Raw genomic sequence first — 23,365 nt, 5'->3', positions numbered from 1 at the left:
GACCCAAGCGAGCCAAATCGAGCACGGTTTGTGTCCTTTCTAAGGGCATATGCCGCGGCAATAAAAGCCGCAAAGAAAACTTTCTTTGCGGCCACTATTGCGTCTGCAAAAAACCGTCCGGCGGAGTTGTTTCGGATTGTCAGAGGTCTTTTAACTCCCCCTACCTCAGGTGGGAGCCCTGACAACTCGGCCACGCGCTGTGAAGCATTTGCTCGGTTCTTCGCAGACAAAGTCGCTTTGATCCGTTCTGGGCTGGACGCCACATTAAATGCAGTCTCGGTGGATGTGACACAAGCACCTGCTTGTCCAATTTTGATGGATTCTTTTCAGTTTGTGAAACCCGAGGATGTGGACAAGATACTTGGAGGAATGAGGCCTACCACGTCCATCCTAGACCCCTGCCCATCCTGGCTTCTGAAAGAGGCCAGAGGGGGATTGGCTGAGTGGGTAACGGTGGTGGTTAATGCCTCCCTTCGGGAAGGCACGATTCCAGCGAGCCTAAAACAGGCTATTATAAAGCCGCTGTTGAAGAAACCATCACTGGACCCCACCAAATTTGACAACTTTCGGCCTGTTTCCAATCTTCCCTTCTTGGGCAAAGTCATGGAAAGCGTGGTGGCCTCACAACTCCAGGTATTCTTGAGAGACACGGATTATCTGGATCCGGCACAGTCTGGCTTCAGACCGGGACATGGTACCGAGACGGTCTTGGTCGCCTTAGTGGATGATCTCCGCCGGGAGCTAGACAGGGGGAGTGTGTCCCTGTTGGTGCTCCTGGACCTCTCAGCGGCCTTCGATACCGTCGACCACGGTATTCTTCTGGGACGCCTTGCAGAGATGGGCCTTGGAGGCACCGCTTTGCGGTGGCTCCAGTCATTTCTGGAGGGTCGTACCCAGAAGGTGTTATTGGGGGACTCCTGTTCAACACCACAGCCGTTGACCTGTGGTGTTCCTCAGGGCTCCATACTGTCCCCCATGCTGTTTAACATCTACATGAAGCCGCTGGGTGAGATCATCCGGAGTTTCGGGGTGCGGTGTCATCTGTACGCAGATGACGTCCAACTCTGTCACTCCTTTCCACCTGCTACTAAGGAGGCTGTCGAAGTCCTGAACCGGTGCCTGGCCGCTGTGACGTTCTGGATGAGGGCGAACAAACTGAAATTAAATCCAGACAAGACAGAGGTACTCCTGGTCAGTCGCAAGGCCGAACAGGGTATAGGGTTACAGCCCGTGCTGGACGGGGTCGCACTCCCCTTGAAGGCACAGGTTCGCAGCTTGGGTGTGACCCTGGACTCATCACTGAGCCTGGATCCCCAGGTTTCGGCGGTGACCAGGGGAGCATTTGCACAGCTTCGGCTCGTGCGCCAGCTGCGCCCGTACCTTGGGAAGTCTGACTTGGCCACGGTGGTACACGCTTTGGTCACATCCCGCCTCGACTACTGCAACGCTCTCTACGTGGGGCTGCCCTTGAAGACGGCCCGGAAGCTCCAGCTAGTCCAGCGTGCGGCAGCCATGTTGTTAACCGGAGCGGGACGCAGGGAGCACACAACGCCCTTGCTGTCCCAGCTCCACTGGCTGCCGATTAGCTACCGGGCCCAATTTAAGGTGCCGGTGTTATCCTACAAAGCCCTAAACGGTTCCGGCCCAAAATACCTTGAGAACCGCATCTCGGCCTACGAGCCCACGAGGACCTTAAGATCATCCGGGGAGGCCCTTCTCTCGGTCCCGCCTGCCTCACAGGCACGCCTGGCGGGGACAAGAGAGCGGGCCTTCTCGGTGGTGGCCCCCCGGCTGTGGAACTCCCTCCCTGCTGAAATCAGACAGGCGCCTTCCCTCATGGCCTTCCGCAAGGGCCTGAAAACCTGGCTCTTTGAGAAGGCCTTCAACTAAGTGCTATGTTTTTGGAATGACCACCGGAATGGACCATGACTATGAGATTGATTATGACCCTAAACAAGACGAAGCGGATTTTTAGTTAAGTAGCTGTGTATTAGTAAGATGTGTGTTGTGGTCCTGATTTATTGTAACCTGTTGTCCTTTGTGTTCTATGTTCTGTACACCGCCACGAGTCGCCTTCGGGCTTGAGAGTGGCGGTTAACAAGTGCAAATAATAAATAAATAAATAAATAAATAAATAATAAATAGTCTCCAGGGCAGCAGAAAACAAGCTTGCTCCCTCCTCCCTATGACCTCCCTTCACTTATTTATACATGGCCAAATTGTCTCCTCTCAGTCTTCTCTTCTGCAGGCTAAACATGCCCAGCTCTTTAAGCCTCTCCTCATAGGGCTTGTTCTCCAAATCCTTGATCATTTTAGTCCCCTCCTCTGGGCACATTCCAGCTTGTCAACATCTCCCTTAAATTGTGGTCCCCAAAATTGGACACAGTATTCCAGGTGTGGTCTGACCAAGGAAGAATAGAGGGGTCGCAAGAAATGTTCAAATCTAATATCAGATGGAAGAGTATTCTACACAGTGGAGGGTACAAGAAAAACTGTATACAGTAGAGTCTCACTCATCCAACATAAATGGGCTGGCAGAAAGTTGGATAAGCGAAAATGATGAATAATAAGGAGGGATTAAGGAAAATCCTATAAAACGTCAAATTGCATTATAATTTTACAAATTAAGCACCAAAACATAATATTTTACAACAAATCAATGTAGTGGACAATTTAATAGAGAACTTAAATAGCAGATCATTTGCCTTACCCACAAGCCTCTTTGTTTGTGCAGCAAACTCTTTACTTTGTTCAGTCCACCTTTCTTTTTCACCAGCCAGACCACTAATAAGACTGGAAGCTGTCTGCATTTTATGCCTGCAGCGTTCTGCATCCTCAAGCAGTGTCTGCCAAAGATTTTTTTGGAAGAAAACATGCGTAAGTGGTGGTTTAGTACTTCTCTGTAGTGTACCCATTGTATAACATATGTCATATTCTGTGATGATTGCAGAACCTTGGTAGCACTTAAATTTTCTCAAAAAGAAATCTTGCAATTTTTAAATGCTAGGTTACTACTATAGAGAAAAGGCAACTTCTGAATTTCAATCCCCAAAATTCCACTTCCTCAACTTCCAAAAATTCTTCTGTCCAGGTTCCAGGCCTATCAGTCTGAGCTAGTTCATATTTCCAGGCTCTTTTCTGCTCAGGTTCAGGGTTCCAGATGTTTTCATTTCTTGACCTTGGCTATAAAACTTGTGGCATGGAGGTGTTCTGGTGTCCCAAACACACCAGATACTTATCCATTACATATTCTTATTCTTGTTACGTTATAAGCTGTGCTCCAAAAATATGACTTGCAAGCAGACTTTTAGGCAAGGACATGTCTCCTGCCAGAGTCTACAAAAAGAGGTGGGGTAGGGGATGATCTCTTGGACTCCTGGCCACCTTGGAAGAAGACAGATCTCATTCTAAAAGTACAAAGTGGAATTTTCCTTTGAACTCCCTCCCTCCTGCTGACAAGGAAATTGTCTTATTATTGCCTCCAACAGATCACTTGTTAACTCCTATTGAAAAGGAGATCTTGCAAACTAGCTTGGATGGATCTTTTCATTGTTGCAGTTTCCAAAGGTTGGGCATTCCTCTTTGTATCTGGAAGTCGGCAAATGACTATATTTAATTTGGTCTTTATTCCACATGTTGCAACTTCATTGCTTTCATCAGTGGACCGTCTAAGAATGATCACGAGGCATTGGCAGAGGGTAACAGATTTATTTTTATACCTGCTTATTTTGTGGCAGTGGCACAATGGGTTAAATCCCTGTACCAGCAGGACTGAAGACCGACAGGTCATAGGTTCGAATCCAGGGAGAGCATGGATAAGCTTCCTCTATCAGCTCCAGCCCCCCATGCTGAAACATGAGAGAAGCCTCCCACAAGGATGGTAAAACATCAAAACATTCAGGCGTCCCCTGGGCAACGTCCTTGTAGACGGCCAAATCTCTCATACCAGAAGCGACTTGCAGTTTCTCAAGTCGCTCCTGACATGAAAAAAATGGACAAATAAAAAGGTATAAGATGTCACATTCAATATTGTTAAAATTACTTGATAAAAACTACACAGGCACTTTTTATAGAAGAAATCATTCTAAGACACAGCAATTAATAAAAGTAAAAGCTATAGAAAAATCATACACCCTCTATTAACCTTGCTTCATCAGTCCAGTAATAATTATAGCCCTCAGTGCCAGCCACCTTGATGATGAAAATTATTTACAAAATCATTAAAGAAGGAAGTGGGAACATAATGAAGAAGTGCTGTTCATTGTTTGTTCTGTTTACACTTGCATAATAAAAAGTAGCTCAATAAAAGGAAACCTGGGATGAACCCAAGTATACTATTTTAGCTGGCTTCAATCTTTTTGTTTGCTAAATTAATATATTTTAGTCTTCCAATATTACTTTTAATATTTGTGCTGGCACAGCTGTGCCAGGAGATTTGAATTTCTTTTCTTGCACTGTTAGTTTGCACAACTCTATTCAAGCTTTTAAAAAAATGGGTACCTTTCCCCAGGTTGCAATCATAGGGCCAACAACCTATCAATCATTGTTAGAGCATTTAGATCCGCCCCTTTCCCCAGGTTTTGGAGGGAAAGGGGGACTTTTAGTTCAGTCTCACAGTTTGGAGCCCTACAGTAGGACGTGTGGGCTTTTCTCTACCCCACTTGTAAAAAGCTTCGCTTCTTACAGCTCTGCCGGGGTCAGAGATATAGATCTACAGCAGCCTTTGCTGGGGGGAAAGGAAAACCTCTACAGCTTTGCTGGGGAGTAAAGTTACAGTTCCACAGCTTTGCTAGAGAAACACAGCCAGCCTTTGCTGGGCAAAAAAATAGTTCCACAGCCTTCATGGAGAAAATAAAAGGACACCAGCTTGGCAGATCTGCAGCAACCATTGCCTGGTAAGGGACCACTCGGGCTATCCATTACACAGCTTGGAGCCGGGAGTGGAGGCCTCACGCCAGCAGGGTTAAGAAAGTTTGCCCAAGGAGGGGTTGGAAAGTTTCCCTAAAGAGGAAATGAACAGTTTTCAAGCAGTTGCCTGTCCCTTGTCAGCAAATTGAGAAAGCTACTAGTTTTTCAAGATTATATGGCATTTTATTCATTTGTTCGAAGATTTAAGCCTTAATAAAGAACTTTGTTGGACTTATTTTGAGCCTCCACAGAACTTTGTGTTGGGAAACCTGTGGGACCCTTTAGCTGAGGCACCCCAGCATTCCGTTGGGCATACAGAAAGCACGTCCTATAAACAGACATTGTCACAGGCCCAGCGCACGACAGCACAATATTTATTATTTTGTAAATTTGAATAGAAAGCAGGATATAATTATTTTAATAAATAATTAAAATAAAGAAACTGTTTGACAAGTATTACATTGCCATGCCAAATCCTGAGGAAAGTTTTATCCCTTATTTGCATCCCTGGATTTCACATGCAGTAGATGTTCCTCACATTTTAGGCCACCTCTATATTGTCATATAATCCAGATTATCAAAGCAGACATTCCATATTATCCATATCATATTATCAGATCAGATAATCCATATATGAGTTTGTACTGCCATATAATCCAGTTCAAAGCAGATAATTGGGCAGTGTAGAAGGGGCCTTAGAAAGACCATCCTGATCTTAGCTACATGGTCATAACCAGTCAATGGCAATTTTAAAAATGTTAGATGATACTCATCATATAGGGGTGTTATGGGAGGTTTCTTTGGCACAATAACCTACCTGTTTCTCCCTCATGGCCTTCTCATACTCTGCCTGCACAATATCTAGCTCAGCTTGCTTAGCATCCAACTCAGCCTGAGCTTTCTGTAGATCTAACATGGCAGTTGTCAGACGGTTCTCTTGGACAGCCAGGTTAGCCTATAAACCACAAATTCACACAAATCAAGGTTTTAAATGGTATGTAGTGGAAAAAATAGTTGAAATTTCTAAAACTTCTTCTGAAAGAATGAAAATTAAAAGGATGGGGATATAATTAGTAATTAGGGCTGGGCGGTTTCGTTTCGTTAATTCGTAATTCGTTAATAATTCATTATTTTTTTCAATTACAAAACGATAACGAACCATCATGGAGCAATTATTTAAAAAAACGAATTTTCAAAAACGTTTTGTAAATGCTTCGTATTTCGATATTGTATTCGTTTCGCTATTGTTTTGAGGTCGTTTCGTTATTATTTCCGCATGTCTGGGCCAGTTTTATGGTTTAATTAGTGAAAAAAAATTATAATATCACACCAACAGTCAACAACAGAGGGAGAGGGAAGCTTCAGAAGGTTTTGGAGGTTTTTTAGCATATTTCGCGGTCGCGTCCGCCATTAACGAATCGATTCGTTATTGTTTCGGAAATCAATTCGTTAATTTTTTACCATTTACGAAATTTCGTAAATATTGAACTTTTTAAAAGGAAAATTTTGTAATTATTTTAAATATCGAAACAAAAAAACCCCCAAATACAAATCGATTTTAGAAACAAATTTTTCCGTTGTTACCCAGGCCTATTAGTAATATATTAAAAATAACTATTTGATATAATTAAGCATTAATGTTCTTAAGATATCACATTTCATATTCTAAAACTAGATATACATTTTCAGAAGACTCCGGAAGACAAAATTAAAAGTTCTTTTGGGTACGTTATTTTTTTCTAAAAGATTTTTTTTTTAAACCCTTCCTTATAAATAAAATATTTTAGCCTTATAGTACTCATTTATACTGTAAATGGTGTTTTCCAATGCACAAAGTGGTTCCCGTGCCCATACCACCCACACAAATTTCAGAATATAGTGAAGTGGATTCTACCATCCTTTGACTCATTTTGTTGTGTCCATAGAGCCATCAAAATTGTACAAATCTTTGTATCTGGAAGTTTTACATACCATAAATACTCATGTAGAAGTCAAGGGCAGGTTTTGGGGTCAAAATGACCAATTTTGATATGATCCGTGGATAAGTTGAGGGTCATTCCACGGAGAATGGAAAGCATCAGTGCCACCCATTATTGTCACAACAGCCATTTCCTTATCCAGGGATTTAAAAAGGCCGTAGCAGAAGCAATAGAGAGGGTTGATGCTTCTTTTCCATTCTCCATTCAGAGAAGGGATTGGTTCCTTGTTTGATACAGTACTCATATTGACCCGTAGAAATGTCAGCCCAGTTTTTTGGGGTCGATTTTTTGACTAAAATTTCTAGATTTATATATAGGTATATACAGAATTTATAAATCATTAAATAATGTTTTAACGCAATCTGACAAATAGATAACCTCTGACACAAGACTTCCAACTACCATAAGCAGCAGCTGGTCCACTTCTAGTCTGATTTCAGTCTTGGCTTATGTATGTTGGCTTACCTTTAAAGGCAGAACTTCCTTGTTGATAGCAAAGAAGGCAGCCATCGCTTTGGTCCATGAACAAATACCAGCCACATTTCCACAGACCCTCTTAGCTGTTTCAATGTTATAGTCCACCATTTCAAAGTAAGGGCTCAAAAGCTCTACAACCTCTTCATTAATGGTATCCTTTGGGAATTGCTATAAAGATAAGGTTTTAGTTTCATTCATAATCCAAAAAAATAAATAAAAGAGATTTCCACCTTTATAACAACTCTCACAAGCACTCACATGAACAACAATGTTAGAAGATTACATATTGTATTGTCAAAGGCTTTCATGGCTGGAATCACTGGGTTGTTGTGGGTTTTTTGGGCTATATGGAATTCATAGAATGCTTCTAGAACATGGCCATATAGCCCAAAAAAACTATAACCACCCAGATTCCATATTGGTCTAGCATAGGGCATGGAAAATGTTACTAAAAGTTACTTTAAAAGCTTAGTCTGACCAAATTTATTTTGTTACTCATACTGTCATCTTGTGAAATGATTTTGCTTAATTGGTCATCTTCCAATGGACTTAGTTTTGATTTGAAGAGCTGTTAAGAATGTATCTTCCTCAAATTCATGCTCTTCCAATTACTAAGGAGGAAATATCCTGCTTTTATTGCTTATACTTTAATCAATGCTAGTATGATATAGATGAATATGTGCATGTAAATATCTAAACCCTGGAGTTCTGGGCATTTTTAGTTGTTCCCATTACCTGTTTTTACTTGGCTGACATTCAATTAATTGCCCTTGTTAGATCCCTTCTTGCTTCTTTCTCCTAGCATATCTAACCTGTCCTTTAAGGGTATAAATATTGTTTTCAATTTGAGCCAAGTGTCTAATTGGTTTCCTGAATCATCCCAAATGTTGTTCCCTTTTATCACACTTGAAATACAATCAGTATTGTTCTGTATTGAATCTTAAGTTACTTTAAACCTCTTCAGTGGTAAACCTTGCTTCATAACATGCATTTTATGTTTGCTTTTATGTCAAAACAAACTATTAATTCTGTAATATTGCTTTTCGTGTTAATAAAAGTGTGGTCAATCATTTCCTACAGTTACAGACTTCATTGATATTCCAATTTAATAACCTGCAACTAGGTCTCGGACTGGAAATTGTTTATCCTCGTGAATTTGAAGTAGGCTCTATTCTACAGATACTTCTATAGGGACAGATGTATCATTTAATGTTCACATACATCAAAGGAAGGGTCAAAGGAACATGCAGTTGTCCTTATGTATGAATATATCATTGACATCTCCAAAACAGTCACTAATCACTTCATATTAACTGGTCTTCAACCAAGCTCTTGAACAGATATTATTGAGCTACAGTTTCCATTATCCCCATACATGAGCTCTAGCTGGTGGAAGTTTCAGTCCAAACCACATCTAGGAGGCTACTCCAGATCTGGAAGGCTACTCATGCAGTTTCTGACCCGATTGTGAGGAGGTCAGCCTGCTACCTTGCTTGCAATAGGATCTGGCCTTGCTAGAAATGCATCACTAGATCCCTCATGAGAGAATTTGGAGCTATAATAATGTGCCCTATGTGTGGCCGTGTAGATAAGGGTTGGCCATTTCTTATTTATAGTGACCTTAAGGCAAATCTTGTAAGATTTTCTTGGCCTGATCATGTTCAGAGGAGGTTGTCACTGCCTTCCTTTGAGGGTGGGAGAAAGTGACTTGCTCCAGGTCACCCAGTGGTTTTCATGGTGGAGAGAGGATTTGAACCTTGGTCTCTAGAATCCTAATCCAACACTCATTATGTTGGCACCTATCTATCTATCTATCTACCTACCTACCTACCTACCTACCTACCTACCTACCTACCTATCTGTATGTATGTATGTGGTGGTGTATGTATATGGGTGACAATGTAGTTTTCTGGCTGGGGCTCTGACTTCCAGAGACCACTGTGACCTCCACAAATGACAGACATGGACCAATTTTGGCACACAGACACCCCCCCCCCCCCCGATGACCCACTTTACATCCCAGTGCAGTTTACGGGAGGATGGGCCACAGATAATGGGATTTGCAGTACCTGCAACCACTTCGGCTCTGATTTCCACAGATCTTTGTGACCTCCACAAATGATGGACGTGTACACAACTTGGAACACAGACCCCCACCCCTAACCCCCATAATGCACTTTATGTCCTGGCACAGTTTCGAGGAATATGGATCATGGACGATGGAATTTGCAGTCCATTCACCAGCTTCCATAGACCACTGCAACAATGCAATCATGTTTTATTCTTGCTCATCCTGTGTTTAATTTCATCCACACTTTTGACACACCTGCAGATTCTGTAAGAAGTTTCCTGCCGTCATCAGTTTCAAGGACTCCTGCCATGAAGGAATGGTGCAATTTTTCTCCAAATCTATTTTGACAGCATTTACCTTCCTCTGGAATAGTAGTAGCACACAGTCCATGATACGCATGATAAGATGTGGTGGCCGACCTAATGTGCGGACAGTGGCAATATCTGCAGGCTTGATAGTCTAGATTTTTGAAAAAGAACAGGATCAGCAAGGTTTGCCAACATCTTCTACTTTAACTTCTTGGCATATCTAAGCACATCTAAGATTGGCAAAAGATTCAACAGTTATTGGACAAAAGTCTTTCACCATTAGCCCTTCCACATGTACAATGGAGGACCTTCTTGCAGCAACACCAGAGGAACTCCAAGTGGCCAGCTATTGGTCAAAGGACATTTAATAGAATACCAAACTTTGTGTTTTGTTTGTTTGTCTGTTTTTTAACACAATACAACTGTTTTGGTTTGCTCCTGACACGATAAATAAATAAACCATTAGCCTACCAGATACAACAATTCAACTCTTCTGAGTTATGTTTTATTGCAGAAGCCACACACATCTAGACCTTTAAAGTAGGCCTTTAACAGAAGTGTCACTAAAGGGTTTTGTATAATATCCACAAGTTTCTGCCACTGGAATAAAAATTGTATTTTGCCATTTAGGGGAGTGTACTGTATTGATGTCAAAAGATGTTTTGGGTCATATTGTGGTTAAAACAGAAGTGGGGAAGATACTAAGGGAATGTTTCCTTGATCCTGTCCAGGAAACATAGATAGTTAATGTTACAAAAGATAAGGATCAAAGGATCTGGTGGAAGCATTCACTGACAATCCATCACAAAGCAATCAGAGGCAGCATTCAGTAACACCTGAGGACAAGGGAAAAACAAATAAAGAAAAAGAGCGAGTTGTTTTTAGGATGGTAAAGGTAAAGGTTTGCCCCTGACATTAAGTCCAGTTGTGTCCAACTCTGGGGTGTGGGGCACATCTCCATTTCTAAGCCAAAGAGCCTGAGTTGTCCGTAGACCCCTCTAAGGTCATGTGGCTGGCATGACTACATGGAGCACCGGAGGCTCCATGTTTTTAGGATGGTTTTGCATTATTGTTGTTGTTGAACAGCTTCAATCACAGTGCAAAACAGGGCTGAGGCTAAACACTGATGAACAGCTAGTTAAATGGCAATGTAAATGCCTGTTCCATTAGCATAAGTCAATAAAAAAAGAAAATATGGCAGAAAAGTGTAGTAGTGCTGCAATGCTGAGACCTCATGCCCTCTGAAGAGAGACTTTCAACTGATCAGGCATTCGGTGACATCATGGGATACTTGACTTGGTTACACTGTAGTAACAAACAAGTTGAGTTGTATTTCCACATTGGACTCAACGTGATGACAGAAGTGACATAAGATCTGCTAAGATAAAGGAAAAGGTAAATATAAATTGACACTATTTTGCAGGTTAAGCAATACACCCACCACCTTCAGGAGCCCCCGGTGGCACAGTGGGTTAAAGTACTGAGCTGCTAAACTTGTTGACCAAAACGTCGCAGGTTTGAATCCGGAGAGTGGCATGAGCTTCCGCTGTCAGCCCTAGCTTCTGACAACCTAGCAGTTCGAAAACATGCGAATGTGAGTAGATCAATAGGTACCATTCTGGCGGGAAGGTAACAGCGCTCCATGCAGTCATGCTGGCCACATGACCTTGGAGTTGTCTACAGAGAACACCAGCTCTTTGGCTTAAAAATGGAGATGAGCACCACACCCCAAAGTCGAACACAACTGGACTTAATGTTAGGGGAAAACCTTTACCTTTTCCTACCACCACCTTCAGCAGGGCGGGAGATAAGAAAACCAGCAAGTAGTAGAACACAATGCAGATTTATGTGCAAGAAGCACTGCAGCATCTAAGTCACTTAATGTATTTTTTTTTCTTCAAAGAAAAAGAAAAATCATATGTATGTTGGTTGAACAATGAAAAGAAATGCCCTATTTTAATTAGTTTAGTCATAAAATAGACAAATGGTTTATGGGTGTGTTATTTTTCCTTTGAGAATGCATTTGCAAGAGTGCTCTCCGATGCCTCACCTAAAGTACCGCAGCAAAACTGAATGATTAAAGCTAGAAATCTTACAGTTACTTGAATGTGTCCCTGTCAGATTCCACGATAGAAAGTTTTGCCTTGCAGGTTTAGGAAACTCCTGCACACACATACATGAATGATTACTTTTTTCTCCCACAATGGGAAACGCAAGAGAAAGAGAAGATAGACCTGCTTTCAATCTCTTGTTGGGTACAATGCTGGAGAAGAAAATAAATATCAAAATGAGGTCACAAAATCGCATTCTCCACTTATCCATCTTTAACCTGCAAAGCAGCCTCAGCCTCTTCTAAAGCAGGTTTGGCAGCCTCCAATTTTTCTTCTGCAATGGCCTTGTCTGCAGAGATGCTGTCGACAATCGCCTGGGCCTTGTCCTTCACTTTCTGTACTTCAGCCTTCACTTTTTCAGCAGCCTGCGCTTTTACTGTGACTTCTTTCAAAACCTATAGAGGAAACCAAACTTCAATGAAGAAATTAAATAGAACATAACTGGGAAGACGAGGAAATGGAATTGAGAGATGTTTATAATTACTGAGTTGCTGTGAGTTTCCTGAGCTGTATGGCCATGTTCCAGACACATTCTCTCCTGAAGTTTCGCCCACATCTATGGCAGGCATCCTCAGAGGTTGTGAGGTCTGTTGGAAACTAGGCAAGAGAGGTTTATATATCTGTGGAACGGAGTAAGAACTCTTGTCTGTTTGAGGCCAGTGTGAATGGTGCAACTGGGCATCTTGATCCGCATTGAATGGCCTTGCAGCTTCAAAGCCTGGCTGCTTCCTGCCTGGAGACATCCTTTATTGGGAGGTGTTAGCTGGCCCTGATTGTTTCTTCTCTGGAATTTCCCTGGTTTTTTTTAGTGTTGTTTTTTATTTACTGTCCAGATTTTGGAGTTTTTTTAATACAATTGCAACAGACAAGAGTTTTTTCTCCCACCTTGGCTATTCCACAGATATATAAACCTCTCTTGCCTAGTTTCCAACAGACCTCATAACCTCTGAGGATGCCTGGCATAGATGTGGGCGAAACGTCAGGAGAAGATGCTTCTGAAACATGGCCATACAGCCCAGAAAACTCATAGCAACCCAGTGATTCCAGCCATGAAAGCCTTCAACATGTTGTAATTACTGTTTTTATTGTTTAAAATATTGTGTAAAATAGGAGCCCCCCGTGGCACAGTGGGTTAAACCCCTGTGCTGGCAGGACTGAAGACCGACAGGTTGCAGATTAGAATCCGGGAAGAGTGTGGATGAGCTCCCTCTATCAGCTCCAGCTCCTCATGTGGGGACATGAGAGAAGCCTCCCACAAGGATGATATAACATCAAAACACCCGGGAGTCCCCTGGGCAACGTCCTTGCAGACTAACAATTCTCTCACACCAGAAGCGACTTGCAGTTTCTCAGGTCGCTCCTGACACGACAAAAATATTGTGTAAAATATTATTTTTTTTTCATGAGTTATCAAGTTTTTTTCCTGTTTCAGTGATCAAGCTGTGTGAGAGCCATAGAATATGTTTTGTTCCAGGCTTTCCAAATAAGCTTTTAAAAAGAAGGAGGATAGAAACGCTACTCTTACCATATCCGCTTTTTCATTGGCCACCTGGAGCTCTTTTTCCTTGGCTTCCAGCTCTTTGCTCAAAGCAGCCACTGATTCAGAGGCTTCTTTTAGTTTCTCCAAACCTGTATTCATTCTGCAATTTAACATGGAGGGATGTTTAATTTTTAAAGCTCCCGTAGGATCAATGTTGCCTCAAGGCTGATTAGAAGTTGACTTGATCAAATTTTACAATTTTGAAAATGGAAGATTACTGATTGCATATTCCTTTTCAACCTAAAACATTGCGACAAGAATCCAATAACTCATTCAGCAGCAAAGGGACAGGGAAAGGAGATACAGGGTGCAAAGAAGACAAAGGTATAGTAACACACACACACACACCTATATACACACACACACACACACACGCACACACACACACACACACATATATATATATATAATTCCTTTGTAAATGTATAACTTCTATTGCACACTCAAGATCATCATCACGACACTACAGCCTACGATCCTATCCAGCCTCTTTTCTGGCCAATCGGGGGAGAGGACAGGAAGTCTGAATACTTATCTATGGCTATGTATTTCTCTGTATGTTTATGCTTGTACATTATGAAGCAAAATTGCTGTATTTGCATTGCTTTGGGCCAAATTGAAATAAAGATCTGTGACTTGTCTCCAACTTGTTGAGTTGGTTTCTATGTCCTGGTCTATCTGGTTTTTAGCATAAGGCTCACCAAGCATGGATCCTTTTTAACTGTGGTCCTAGTTAACCACGAAAAATTTTACATCACTGCAAATATCCATCCATCCAAAAGTCACACACACACAGCAAAAATATATATCATGGAAGAAGAAGAAGAAGAAGAAGAAGAAGAAGAAGAAGAGGAAGAGGAAGAAGAGGAAGAAGAAGTTTATTTTTCTACCCTGCCTCCATCTCTCCGAAGGGACTCAGGGTGGCTTACATGGGGCCCAAGCCCAAGGCAGAATACAATTAAAAACAAAGCAATAACAATTAAGACAAGTATAAAACAGCGTAAAACAACCTAACAATAATAGCTAACAACAACAATAACAGCAGACTAATTTTGGAAAGAGGGAAACCACTATGTGAACTGGTTAAAGGATAAGGTGGTTTAGTAAGGTGGATAACAATGTATAGCGGCATAGGAAATATCCTAGAAACAGAGCAAATTAACAGAATCAGTTAATATAATATAGGACATCAGATTGAATTATTATTATTATTATTATTATTATTATTATTAACTTTATTTGTACCCCGCTAGCATCTCCCGAAGGACTCGATGCGGCTTACAAAGGCCAAGACCACAACAAAACAACAATATAACAATTACATATAAACCAAAAGCAAATCAAAAACATTAAAAGCAATAACAGTAAACAATAAAAACAGTACACTGTGATACAATAAAAACTAGGCTGGGCAAATGTAATGGGTACAGATTTTTAAAAATGCTGAGTATGCTGAGTGATATATATGGATTTTTGGATAGGTGCAATGTGCAGACAATCTTAATCTCTAATAAAGTGCTTTTGGGATGTGTTGCTGGGGTTTTCCTCTTCTGGAAAGGCACACCGGAATAGCCAGGTCTTCAAGCTCTTCCTAAAGACTGCCAACGTAGGGACCTGTCTGATGTCCTTGAGGAGGGAGTTCCAGAGTCGGGGGGCTACCACAGAGAAGGCCCTGTCCCTCTACTGAATGGAGTAGAGTTCAATGGAGAAATGAGATACAAGGGAAGAAATCAGTGTGAATCAGGACGTTGGTATGAGTGCTGTCTGCTAGGGATTGTATTAAAGCTCCCAGAATCCCAGAGCACACAATCCTAAAGCCAGGCAAGAAAAAAACCATTTCCCTCATTGCTGAGTATAGTGGTTGGGATGCTGGGCCAGTAATTTGGAAGATCCAAGTTCAGATCACTTTGAACAAGATCCAAGTTCAGATCACTTCAACAATTAAAATCATTTAGTAACCTTGAGCAAGTCACTATTTCACAGTCTACCCAGCCTCCTAGGGTTATTGCGAACATAAGATATGCCTTAGGATATGAAAAGAATTGTTTGATATATTCAGTATATCTTCCCCATCTGCCATTTTCCCTCTCCAAGCCATCTCTTCCAACACACTATTTCATATGGTAAACATCCTTTTATTCTGCTCCAAGTGTGATAGTTATTATATCAAAAAGAATTGGTATTGGGAACTGCTATTATATACTGATATTTAAAGAAGAATATTTGAGGATGTGGGGAGAAACAAAGAAAAAAACTTCACCTGTTGGCCAGAGTCTGCACCTCTGTATGTTTTTCTTTATATATAGCTTTATAGCCCTGAATAAATGAGAGATAAGACTTGGGAGTCACATGCGTAGACCGACGATATCGCTGGAAATAGTCGACACATTTCTCAGCAACTCCATCCTGGAAAGAACCCATACATTGCACCATCTCTTTTTTTATTTCATCTGTACAATCAACCTCGTAGGATGACAAGAAATGTTCAGACACTTTAAAAAAGGAGAAAAGAATAAGATTTTAATTTCATCTGAGCAAAAGATCAAAGCGTTTTGTTACAAAATACACATTTTCAGCATCTTCCACCTAATCCTCTTTCAGCCATCATTTAGGCCACAAATGGCAAAGTCTTGCTAATTCTACTGAGGAGGACGTCACCGTGCAGACCTGACAAAACATCTTAAGATAATCCAAGGCATGCGAGAGAGAGCCTGCCAAGACTCATCAAGTCCACTGAAGATAACCCTTTTCTTCTCACATAAATGAGAACAAATGATAACCAAGCTCTAGAACAGGTATTATTGAACCTTCAGTATACTGCAAACAACTGTAGGAATGTAGATAGGAAGAGGAAGACTCTTGGGACACAGATTGTTTTCTCAACAGTTCTTCCTATAGAAGTTCATGGCCCTGGAAGCAAGAGAAAACACTGAAATTGAACAACTGGCTGCTCAAATTGTGTCACCAGGGAAAAATAGGTTTGTGTATCCCAATGTCTGGAAAGTTGTGGATTGCACCTCAGAAAAGTCAAAAAGTCCCAGAGTACTCATCAGGGGCTTTAAATTAAGTCCTGCATAGAAGCAAAATACTATCTCAGCAGAGCAGGGAGCCCCAAGTGGTATATTAAATGAACCAGACAATGAATAAAAAAGAAGAAACAATAAGAAACCAGCTTAATGGAAGACTTGGATGAAATTATCAATTGCCCCTTAACCCCTGAAATAACAAGACTGGACAACAATAGTTTGGATTCAAATTTGGGCAACTTTATTAAATGTTACCTATTTAATTTTAACTGAACTAAACTAAGTGTCTAGGAACTTGGTGGGCAACCGAGGCAGCGTCCTCGGCTATTTAGTGTGTAATACTGTGTGCCCTGGATCCCCAACCAGGCAACCTCAAAGGTAAAAGTCTGGAGAAGCCTGTCTCAAATTATTGATATCAGCCTCTCCTGTTTCTGGGCCAAGTGATGTCCCCTCACCCATTTGATGACCTCTAGGTGAGTGTTTGTTGTGCAATGACCCCCATCCTTAAGGGGTGCCTTTTGTGTATGTCTCAATGTCTGTGTTTTCCTGTGCTATTTATGCTAGCCTATTTAAATCCACCATCCCAGCTACCCCCTAATAACAGTATAGGGTAGGCAAAAAAAAAAACCCAGAACATAGAGGGCAAAAAATTCCTACCCGGCTCCAGCAGGCAACCAAATATTATACTGTCAGTGGGCGGGAGTGGTGGGTTGAAGTCTCACCTCAGACTGAGGATGGAGGCTGGCCAAATAGCTCAGCCAGCCTCCACCCTCCTTCCAGGTGGTTCCACCGGAACCACCCATTCTCAATCATTCCAGGGGAGAAGCAAATCACTCCCCCCACCAACTTTGTTGATGTGGAGAGTCCCATATCAAAAAAGAAAATATAGTAATGAGAGATTTTGATTGGTAAATTTGATTGGTAGACAAAATATTTCAAGAGAGCTAGTATGCTGTACATGTTAGACTATTGAGATAAGATCTGAAGACCAGGGTTCCAATCTTTGCTCAGTCAAAAAGATTCACTGGGTGACCTTGGGCAAGTCACATTCCATCAGCCTCAAAGGAAGGCCATGGCAAGCCCCCTTTGAACAAATCTTACCAAGAAAGCCCTTTGATAGGCTCACCTGAGAGTCATTCTAAATCGGAAACAACTTGAAAGAATGCAACAACAACAAAAACAACAGCATGAAGACTTCAACTACTCTGGTGTCTCTCCCAAGAAGTAAAGTCCAAGAAATAATTTGTTTGCTTTTCAATTTCATACAGTGGAAAGTAAGACAAAGGGATTGACAATTTTGGACTTGATTCTCAGTTATGTGAAAATAGTGGATATCTTGTGGAGGAGTCACCAAGTACTTCTGAGATTTATTATAGGAAGGAAAGGGTAAGCAAAGTAAAATCAGATGTACAATGGAGTGTAAGAAAGCCCATTTCAATAAGCTTAAGGAAATAGTGGGTGGTAATCTATGGTCAGAAACACCTAAAGGGTTAGGAAACCATGTTGAATTGGGGTTCTTAAAAGTGAAGTTGAAAGCACAAGAAAATTCAAAATGAGAAAGAACAGTAGGAGATGGAAACTGAAGTGGATTCATAGGGAACTTCTGGGTGACCTGATTTAAAACATATTTGTTTCAGAAATAGGAAAACAGGTCAAAAAGCAAGAAAGAGCTCAAATAACCAATATTTTCAGTAATGTAATGAGAACTAAAGTTCAGCATGAGATTATGTTTGTAAAAGAGGTTAAAAATGATAAAAAGAGAGTTGAGCTGTATTCGAAACAAGTGGAAGAAGAAGGAAATGATAAGTCTGTTGTGTGTAAAAGATAGTAAAATAGACAAAAAATAGAGGACTGAGTAACATCAACCTTGACTCTTTGCCTTCTTAAAAGAAAAACAGTGATCAATTGGATGAAAAAAGGAAGAAATAATGCAGTGAGGAACCAATATTCTAAATAGATAAAGGAGTACCTAGCTTCTTTAAAAGATGTTCAGGTTTCCAATAACAATGAACCAATTCCAAGTGATTTGAAGGTGTAACCTTAAAACTTCCATCTATAATCTTTCAGAATAAAGTAAATGAAGTTATCTGGAGGAGGGTAAATGTTTTCCCATCCACAAAAATGGAGAAAATGTAGAGCCAGACAACTGCAATCACTCAGTTTGATATTAATCCCCGAAAGGTACCAGTACTTATAAATAAACTATCAGACTGTTCATTATTAAGAACCAGTACAAGGTTCTTAAATGCAAGTCATTTCATACTAATATTATCTCTTCTTTTGATACGGTTACAAGCTTACTTCATTAATGGAATACTGTGGGTGTACTAGTAGATGTAATATATCTTGATTTTAGAAAGCCTATGACATGGTTCTTCTATAATATCCTCATAGAAAAACTGCTAAAATATGGGCTAGATCAGGGGTCCTCAAATTCTTTAAACAGAGGGCCAGGTCACAGTCCTTCAAACTGTTGGAGGGCCGGATTATAATATGAAATAAAAATGAATGAATTCCTATGCACACTGCACATATCTTATTTGTAGTGCAAAAAACACTTGAAAACAATACAATAATTAAAATGAAGAACAATTGTAACACATATAAACTTATTAGTATTTCAATGGGAAGTGTGGGCCTGCTTCTGCCTGATGAGATAGAATTGTTGTTGTTGTTGTTGTTGTTGTTGTTGTTGTGTGCTTTCAAGTCATTTCAGACTTAGGTTGACCCTGAGGGAGGGTCGGGTAAATGACCTTGGAGGGCCGTATCTGGCCCTTGGGCCTTAGTTTGAGGAGCCCTGGACTAGATGATCTACTGCTAGGTGGATTTGTAGCTAGTTGGCTGACATCGCCATTGCCTCATTGTCATCCCAGATTCAGGGTACTACAGGGTTCTATCCTGGGCTTGGTGTCATTCAACGTCATTGTAAATGACTTTATGGAAGTAACAGAAGGCATGTACGTAAGCATATCAGATTTGCAGATCACACAAATTAGGCAGGATTGCTGATCCAAAGAAGGCAGAATCAAGATTCCATGTGATCTTAACAAACTGGAAATGTGGATAACAAAATTGATTGCATCATAAAAAATCAGGTGCAAAAACAGAAATGGAGTGTCAAAAATCTGTCAGCACGTGAGAAAAAGATGTAGAGGATATCAAAAACCACAGATCAGCAATCTAATGCAATGGCAAAAAAGGCCAACGCAAGCAGAAGTGTGCTGTCCTGGTCAAAGAAAGTAATAGTGCCATTTGATTCTCTTTCAGACAAGTCTGGTCTGGAACACTGTGTCCCAATCTGGCCATCACAATTTAAGAAGGATATTGACAAGTTGAAATGTGTCCGGAGAGGGAAACCACGATGGTAACAGATTTGGAAACCAAGACCTGTGAAGAGCAATTGAGGGAGGGAAGGTATATTTTAACTTCAAGAAAGGTGGCTCTGAGGTGATACGTATAATAGCCATCTTTAAATATCAGGGCTGTCATGAGCAAGATGGAGCAAGTTTACTTTCTGCTGTTCTGAACAATAAGACCCAGACCCATAGATTTAAAGGAGAACTTTCTGACAATAAGAACTGTTTGGCAAAGCAACACACTGTCTCAGAAGTTGATGGACTTTTCAAACAAAGTGACAGTCACTTCTCCAAAGTGCTTTAACTGTTGATTCCTACACTGGTAGGGGCTTGAACCAGATTGCCCTTTCAAACTAGGTCTTTGTGTGATTATAACTCAGTGAACACATTATAGCAGAGACAAAAAAAAAACACAGGCGATTCCCCTTGTTAACTAATTTAGTCAGACTTTAACACACCTCTTGACTTTAGCTTCTGCCATCCTAGATCACAGTCTTGGATCTTTTCTCTCCCATCTTGCCTCAAGCTGACCATCAAAGGTGAAACTCTTTGAGCAGCTTACCTGTACTATTTTCAACCTGCTCATGAATTTCATCCCCAGTCCTTCCCCATTCTTTGTGCATCATACATCCTAAACCCAGACTATAAGGCACAAGCAGGGACTTCCATACTATTCATCTGCAAGCATGTTTGGTTAATGGGTAAGGGAGAAATACGTCAAATAAAGAAAAGAACGTGCGAGAGAGGTTTGCATAATAAAAACGACACAGAAAGTCCCCTGTAGTGCATGAAAGCAACTAATAAAGCATCTAGAGATAAGAAAGGAACTGCAGAGAAAATAATAATAATAATAATAATAATAATAATAATAGTATGGATGTTGATGTTGCAATCCCAGGTGACAGCAGGATTAAAGAGAAGCAACTGGAAAAGCTGATACGATATGAGGATTTAAAGATCGAACTGCAAAACCTCTGGCACAAGCCAGTCAAGGTGATCCCAGTGGTGATCGGCACACTGGGTGCAGTGCCTAAAGACCTTGGCCTGCACTTGAACACAATCGGCGCTGAAAAGATTACCATCTGGGATCTGCACACATTATTCGCCGATACATCACACAGTCCTAGACACTTGGGAAGTATCCAACGTGTGATCCAATACAACAGCCAGCAGAGTGTCAGCTGTGGACTCATCTTGTTGTGTTTCAAATAATAATAATAACAACAACAACAACAACAACAACAACAACTTTATTTTTATACCCCGCCACCATCTCCCCGAAGGGACTTGGGGCGGTTTACAAGGGGACAAGCCCAAAACTACAAAGTAAAAACAAACAAAATGAAATGAAATGAAAAAAAATTAAAATCAACAACAGTATCAGCTCAACAATCACAAGTGCACATTTAAAAACAGCATAATGGCTGAAAGATTAGGTGCTGAGTGTGGAGGGATGAGGAAATGTACAATCATTCCTAAATAGGGCACAAGAAAAGTGCAAAATACGATTCAATTCAGTTTGGGTCACAGCTGGGAGGTTAAGACATTTACAGTAACAGGATTACAAGTGGGAGAGCCAAAGAAAGTGCAAAGGACTATGATGGTAAGAAAATTGAGGTAATTGTCTGCACAGGACCTGTGGGATGAAATTAGCACCACACTCCTATAAATTACTGGACTACTAAACAAAATCAATCTATATTATTTAAACTACTTGATTTGCTCTCTGTTTAGACCTTTGTGGCACAGAGTGCTCTGCTTATCACCCCAAAAGCAAAATCAGCTTAGCAGTTATCTCTTTTCACTGGTGAGTAATCCTCCTTTTGTAATTAACAAATAGTTATGCTAGTATTCCTGTCTTGATGGGATTAAGAATTATTTTGCTAAGAGACTAGGTCAGTGGGCATCACTTAATTCAGGTATTCGCAAATTTCACATCAAGTCATTTGTTTTAAAGAAAATATTCAACAGTGAAATAGGTTTTACGGATGTTCTCACCTTTGCTAATATTTTTACACAGGGATTAGAATCATGTGTAGCATTTAAAATGGCATTCACCAAATCTGAGAGGTTATCTCTGAAATGGAATACTCTAATTTTCTAGTAAATGAATCTGAAGTAAATCTTGAGTCATTTTCCAGAACCTAATAAGCTTTAAAAATGAACCTTTTAGACATCACTAATGTTTTGGTGTATTTATCTCTGTGTGTGTGTGTGTGTGTAAGAAGAATACTGCCACCTTCTTCCATGTATTCAAAAAAGTTAATCTGTATCTACTCCACTGAGATTTCTACTGAAAACCTTGTTTTCAGCAAAATCAATTAATTTAACACAATTTTGATTCCTTACAGATTTTTTTGTCATATTAAAGCCACTATAATGATTAATGTTTACTCCAAGGACTAGAGACATTTCTACTTTAGACTATAGCCCCTATCAACCCTATCTACCATAATCATAGCAAGAATGGTGTCTAGTAGGCTTGGGCGGTTTCGTTCGTTAATTTTGTAATTCGTTATTAATTCGTATTTAAATTAGCTTACGATCCAATATTGAGCCATGCAGGAATAGTGTGAGGAGTAAATTAGATTCGAAACAATTTTTTCAATTTATTTCGTAATTGTTTCGTAATTATTTCGTAATTATTTTCGCATGTCTGGTGCAAGTTTTATAGTTGTTGTTTGTTTTATCACACCAACAGTCAACAACAGAGGGAGAGGGAAGCTTCAGAAGTTTCCCCTGTCCCATTTGGAGGTTTTTTTAGCATATTGCGCAATCGTGTCCGCCATTAACGAATTGATTCGTAATTATACGAAATTTCGTAAATTTCGAAATTTTTAAAAGGAAAATTTCAGAATTCTTTTTAAAAAATGAAACACAATGGACCCCTAAAAACAAAATGAGTTTAGAAACAAATTTTTCCGTTGTTACCCAAGCCTAGTGTCTAGTAAACCAATTGTTCCTCACCCCATTTTATTGTAATAGAATGGAGGCTTACCTGCAACAAGGGCATCCTTAGGCCAACGGCTGAACCAATCTATAGTACAACCAGAAATGAGGGCAGGGAACTTTAAAGCTCGATTTCGGAATTTTTCACCCACAGGTGAAAAGCAGAGAATAACATGGAGGTTTTGCCGCACTCTGGTCATGAAATAATCATACAAATTTTCATTGGTTGGAGGCCGCCGTGGATGCTCCTTCTTCATAACAGATATGAGATCACTGGTAATTTCATCTATTTCATCACGAGCAAACAAGTTGGAAACCTACGACGAATTTTTTTAAAAGTGAAAATATTTCCAGCAAAGCCTTTCATTAAAAGAACATAGAACTGACTAATTGACTAATTCCTACAAGACTGATTAATATGATCAGTTAATTAATTTGTGTATTACCAAAAACTCAATAGACTTTATCTGCATTCTTTGCAGATAAAGTGCTGGTTGTTAGATCATATTTAATTTTCCTTTTCATTCCTCATTATTTTAACACACTAGAACCAACATATGTTCACTAAATAAATGAATGTGCTTCTAATAAGAATCTGCGCCAATTGAAAGTTTATTCTCAGTTATTAAAATTCCATCTC

At 40.4% G+C, this 23,365-nt stretch overlaps 1 protein-coding gene across 1 annotated transcript in view; it reads right to left on the bottom strand.

Annotated features, from left to right (window-relative positions):
* DNAH5 (dynein axonemal heavy chain 5) overlaps nt 1–23,365 on the bottom strand; it is a 209,979-nt gene that overhangs the window by 50,863 nt on the left and 135,751 nt on the right. Inside the window, exons 56-63 of the mRNA XM_067467539.1 lie at nt 22,775–23,042; nt 15,655–15,886; nt 13,380–13,494; nt 12,073–12,249; nt 9,691–9,894; nt 7,353–7,532; nt 5,726–5,863; nt 2,711–2,846 (exon numbers count right to left, since the gene is read on the bottom strand). Coding sequence (XP_067323640.1) covers nt 2,711–2,846; nt 5,726–5,863; nt 7,353–7,532; nt 9,691–9,894; nt 12,073–12,249; nt 13,380–13,494; nt 15,655–15,886; nt 22,775–23,042 — 1,450 coding nt within the window. The remainder of the gene's footprint in view (nt 1–2,710; nt 2,847–5,725; nt 5,864–7,352; nt 7,533–9,690; nt 9,895–12,072; nt 12,250–13,379; nt 13,495–15,654; nt 15,887–22,774; nt 23,043–23,365) is intronic.

The sequence above is a fragment of the Anolis sagrei genome, chromosome 4 (genome assembly GCF_037176765.1).
Source record: "Anolis sagrei isolate rAnoSag1 chromosome 4, rAnoSag1.mat, whole genome shotgun sequence".
Classification (NCBI taxonomy): Eukaryota; Metazoa; Chordata; class Lepidosauria; order Squamata; family Dactyloidae; genus Anolis; species Anolis sagrei.
This window is presented reverse-complemented; position numbering and strand designations above follow the sequence as displayed.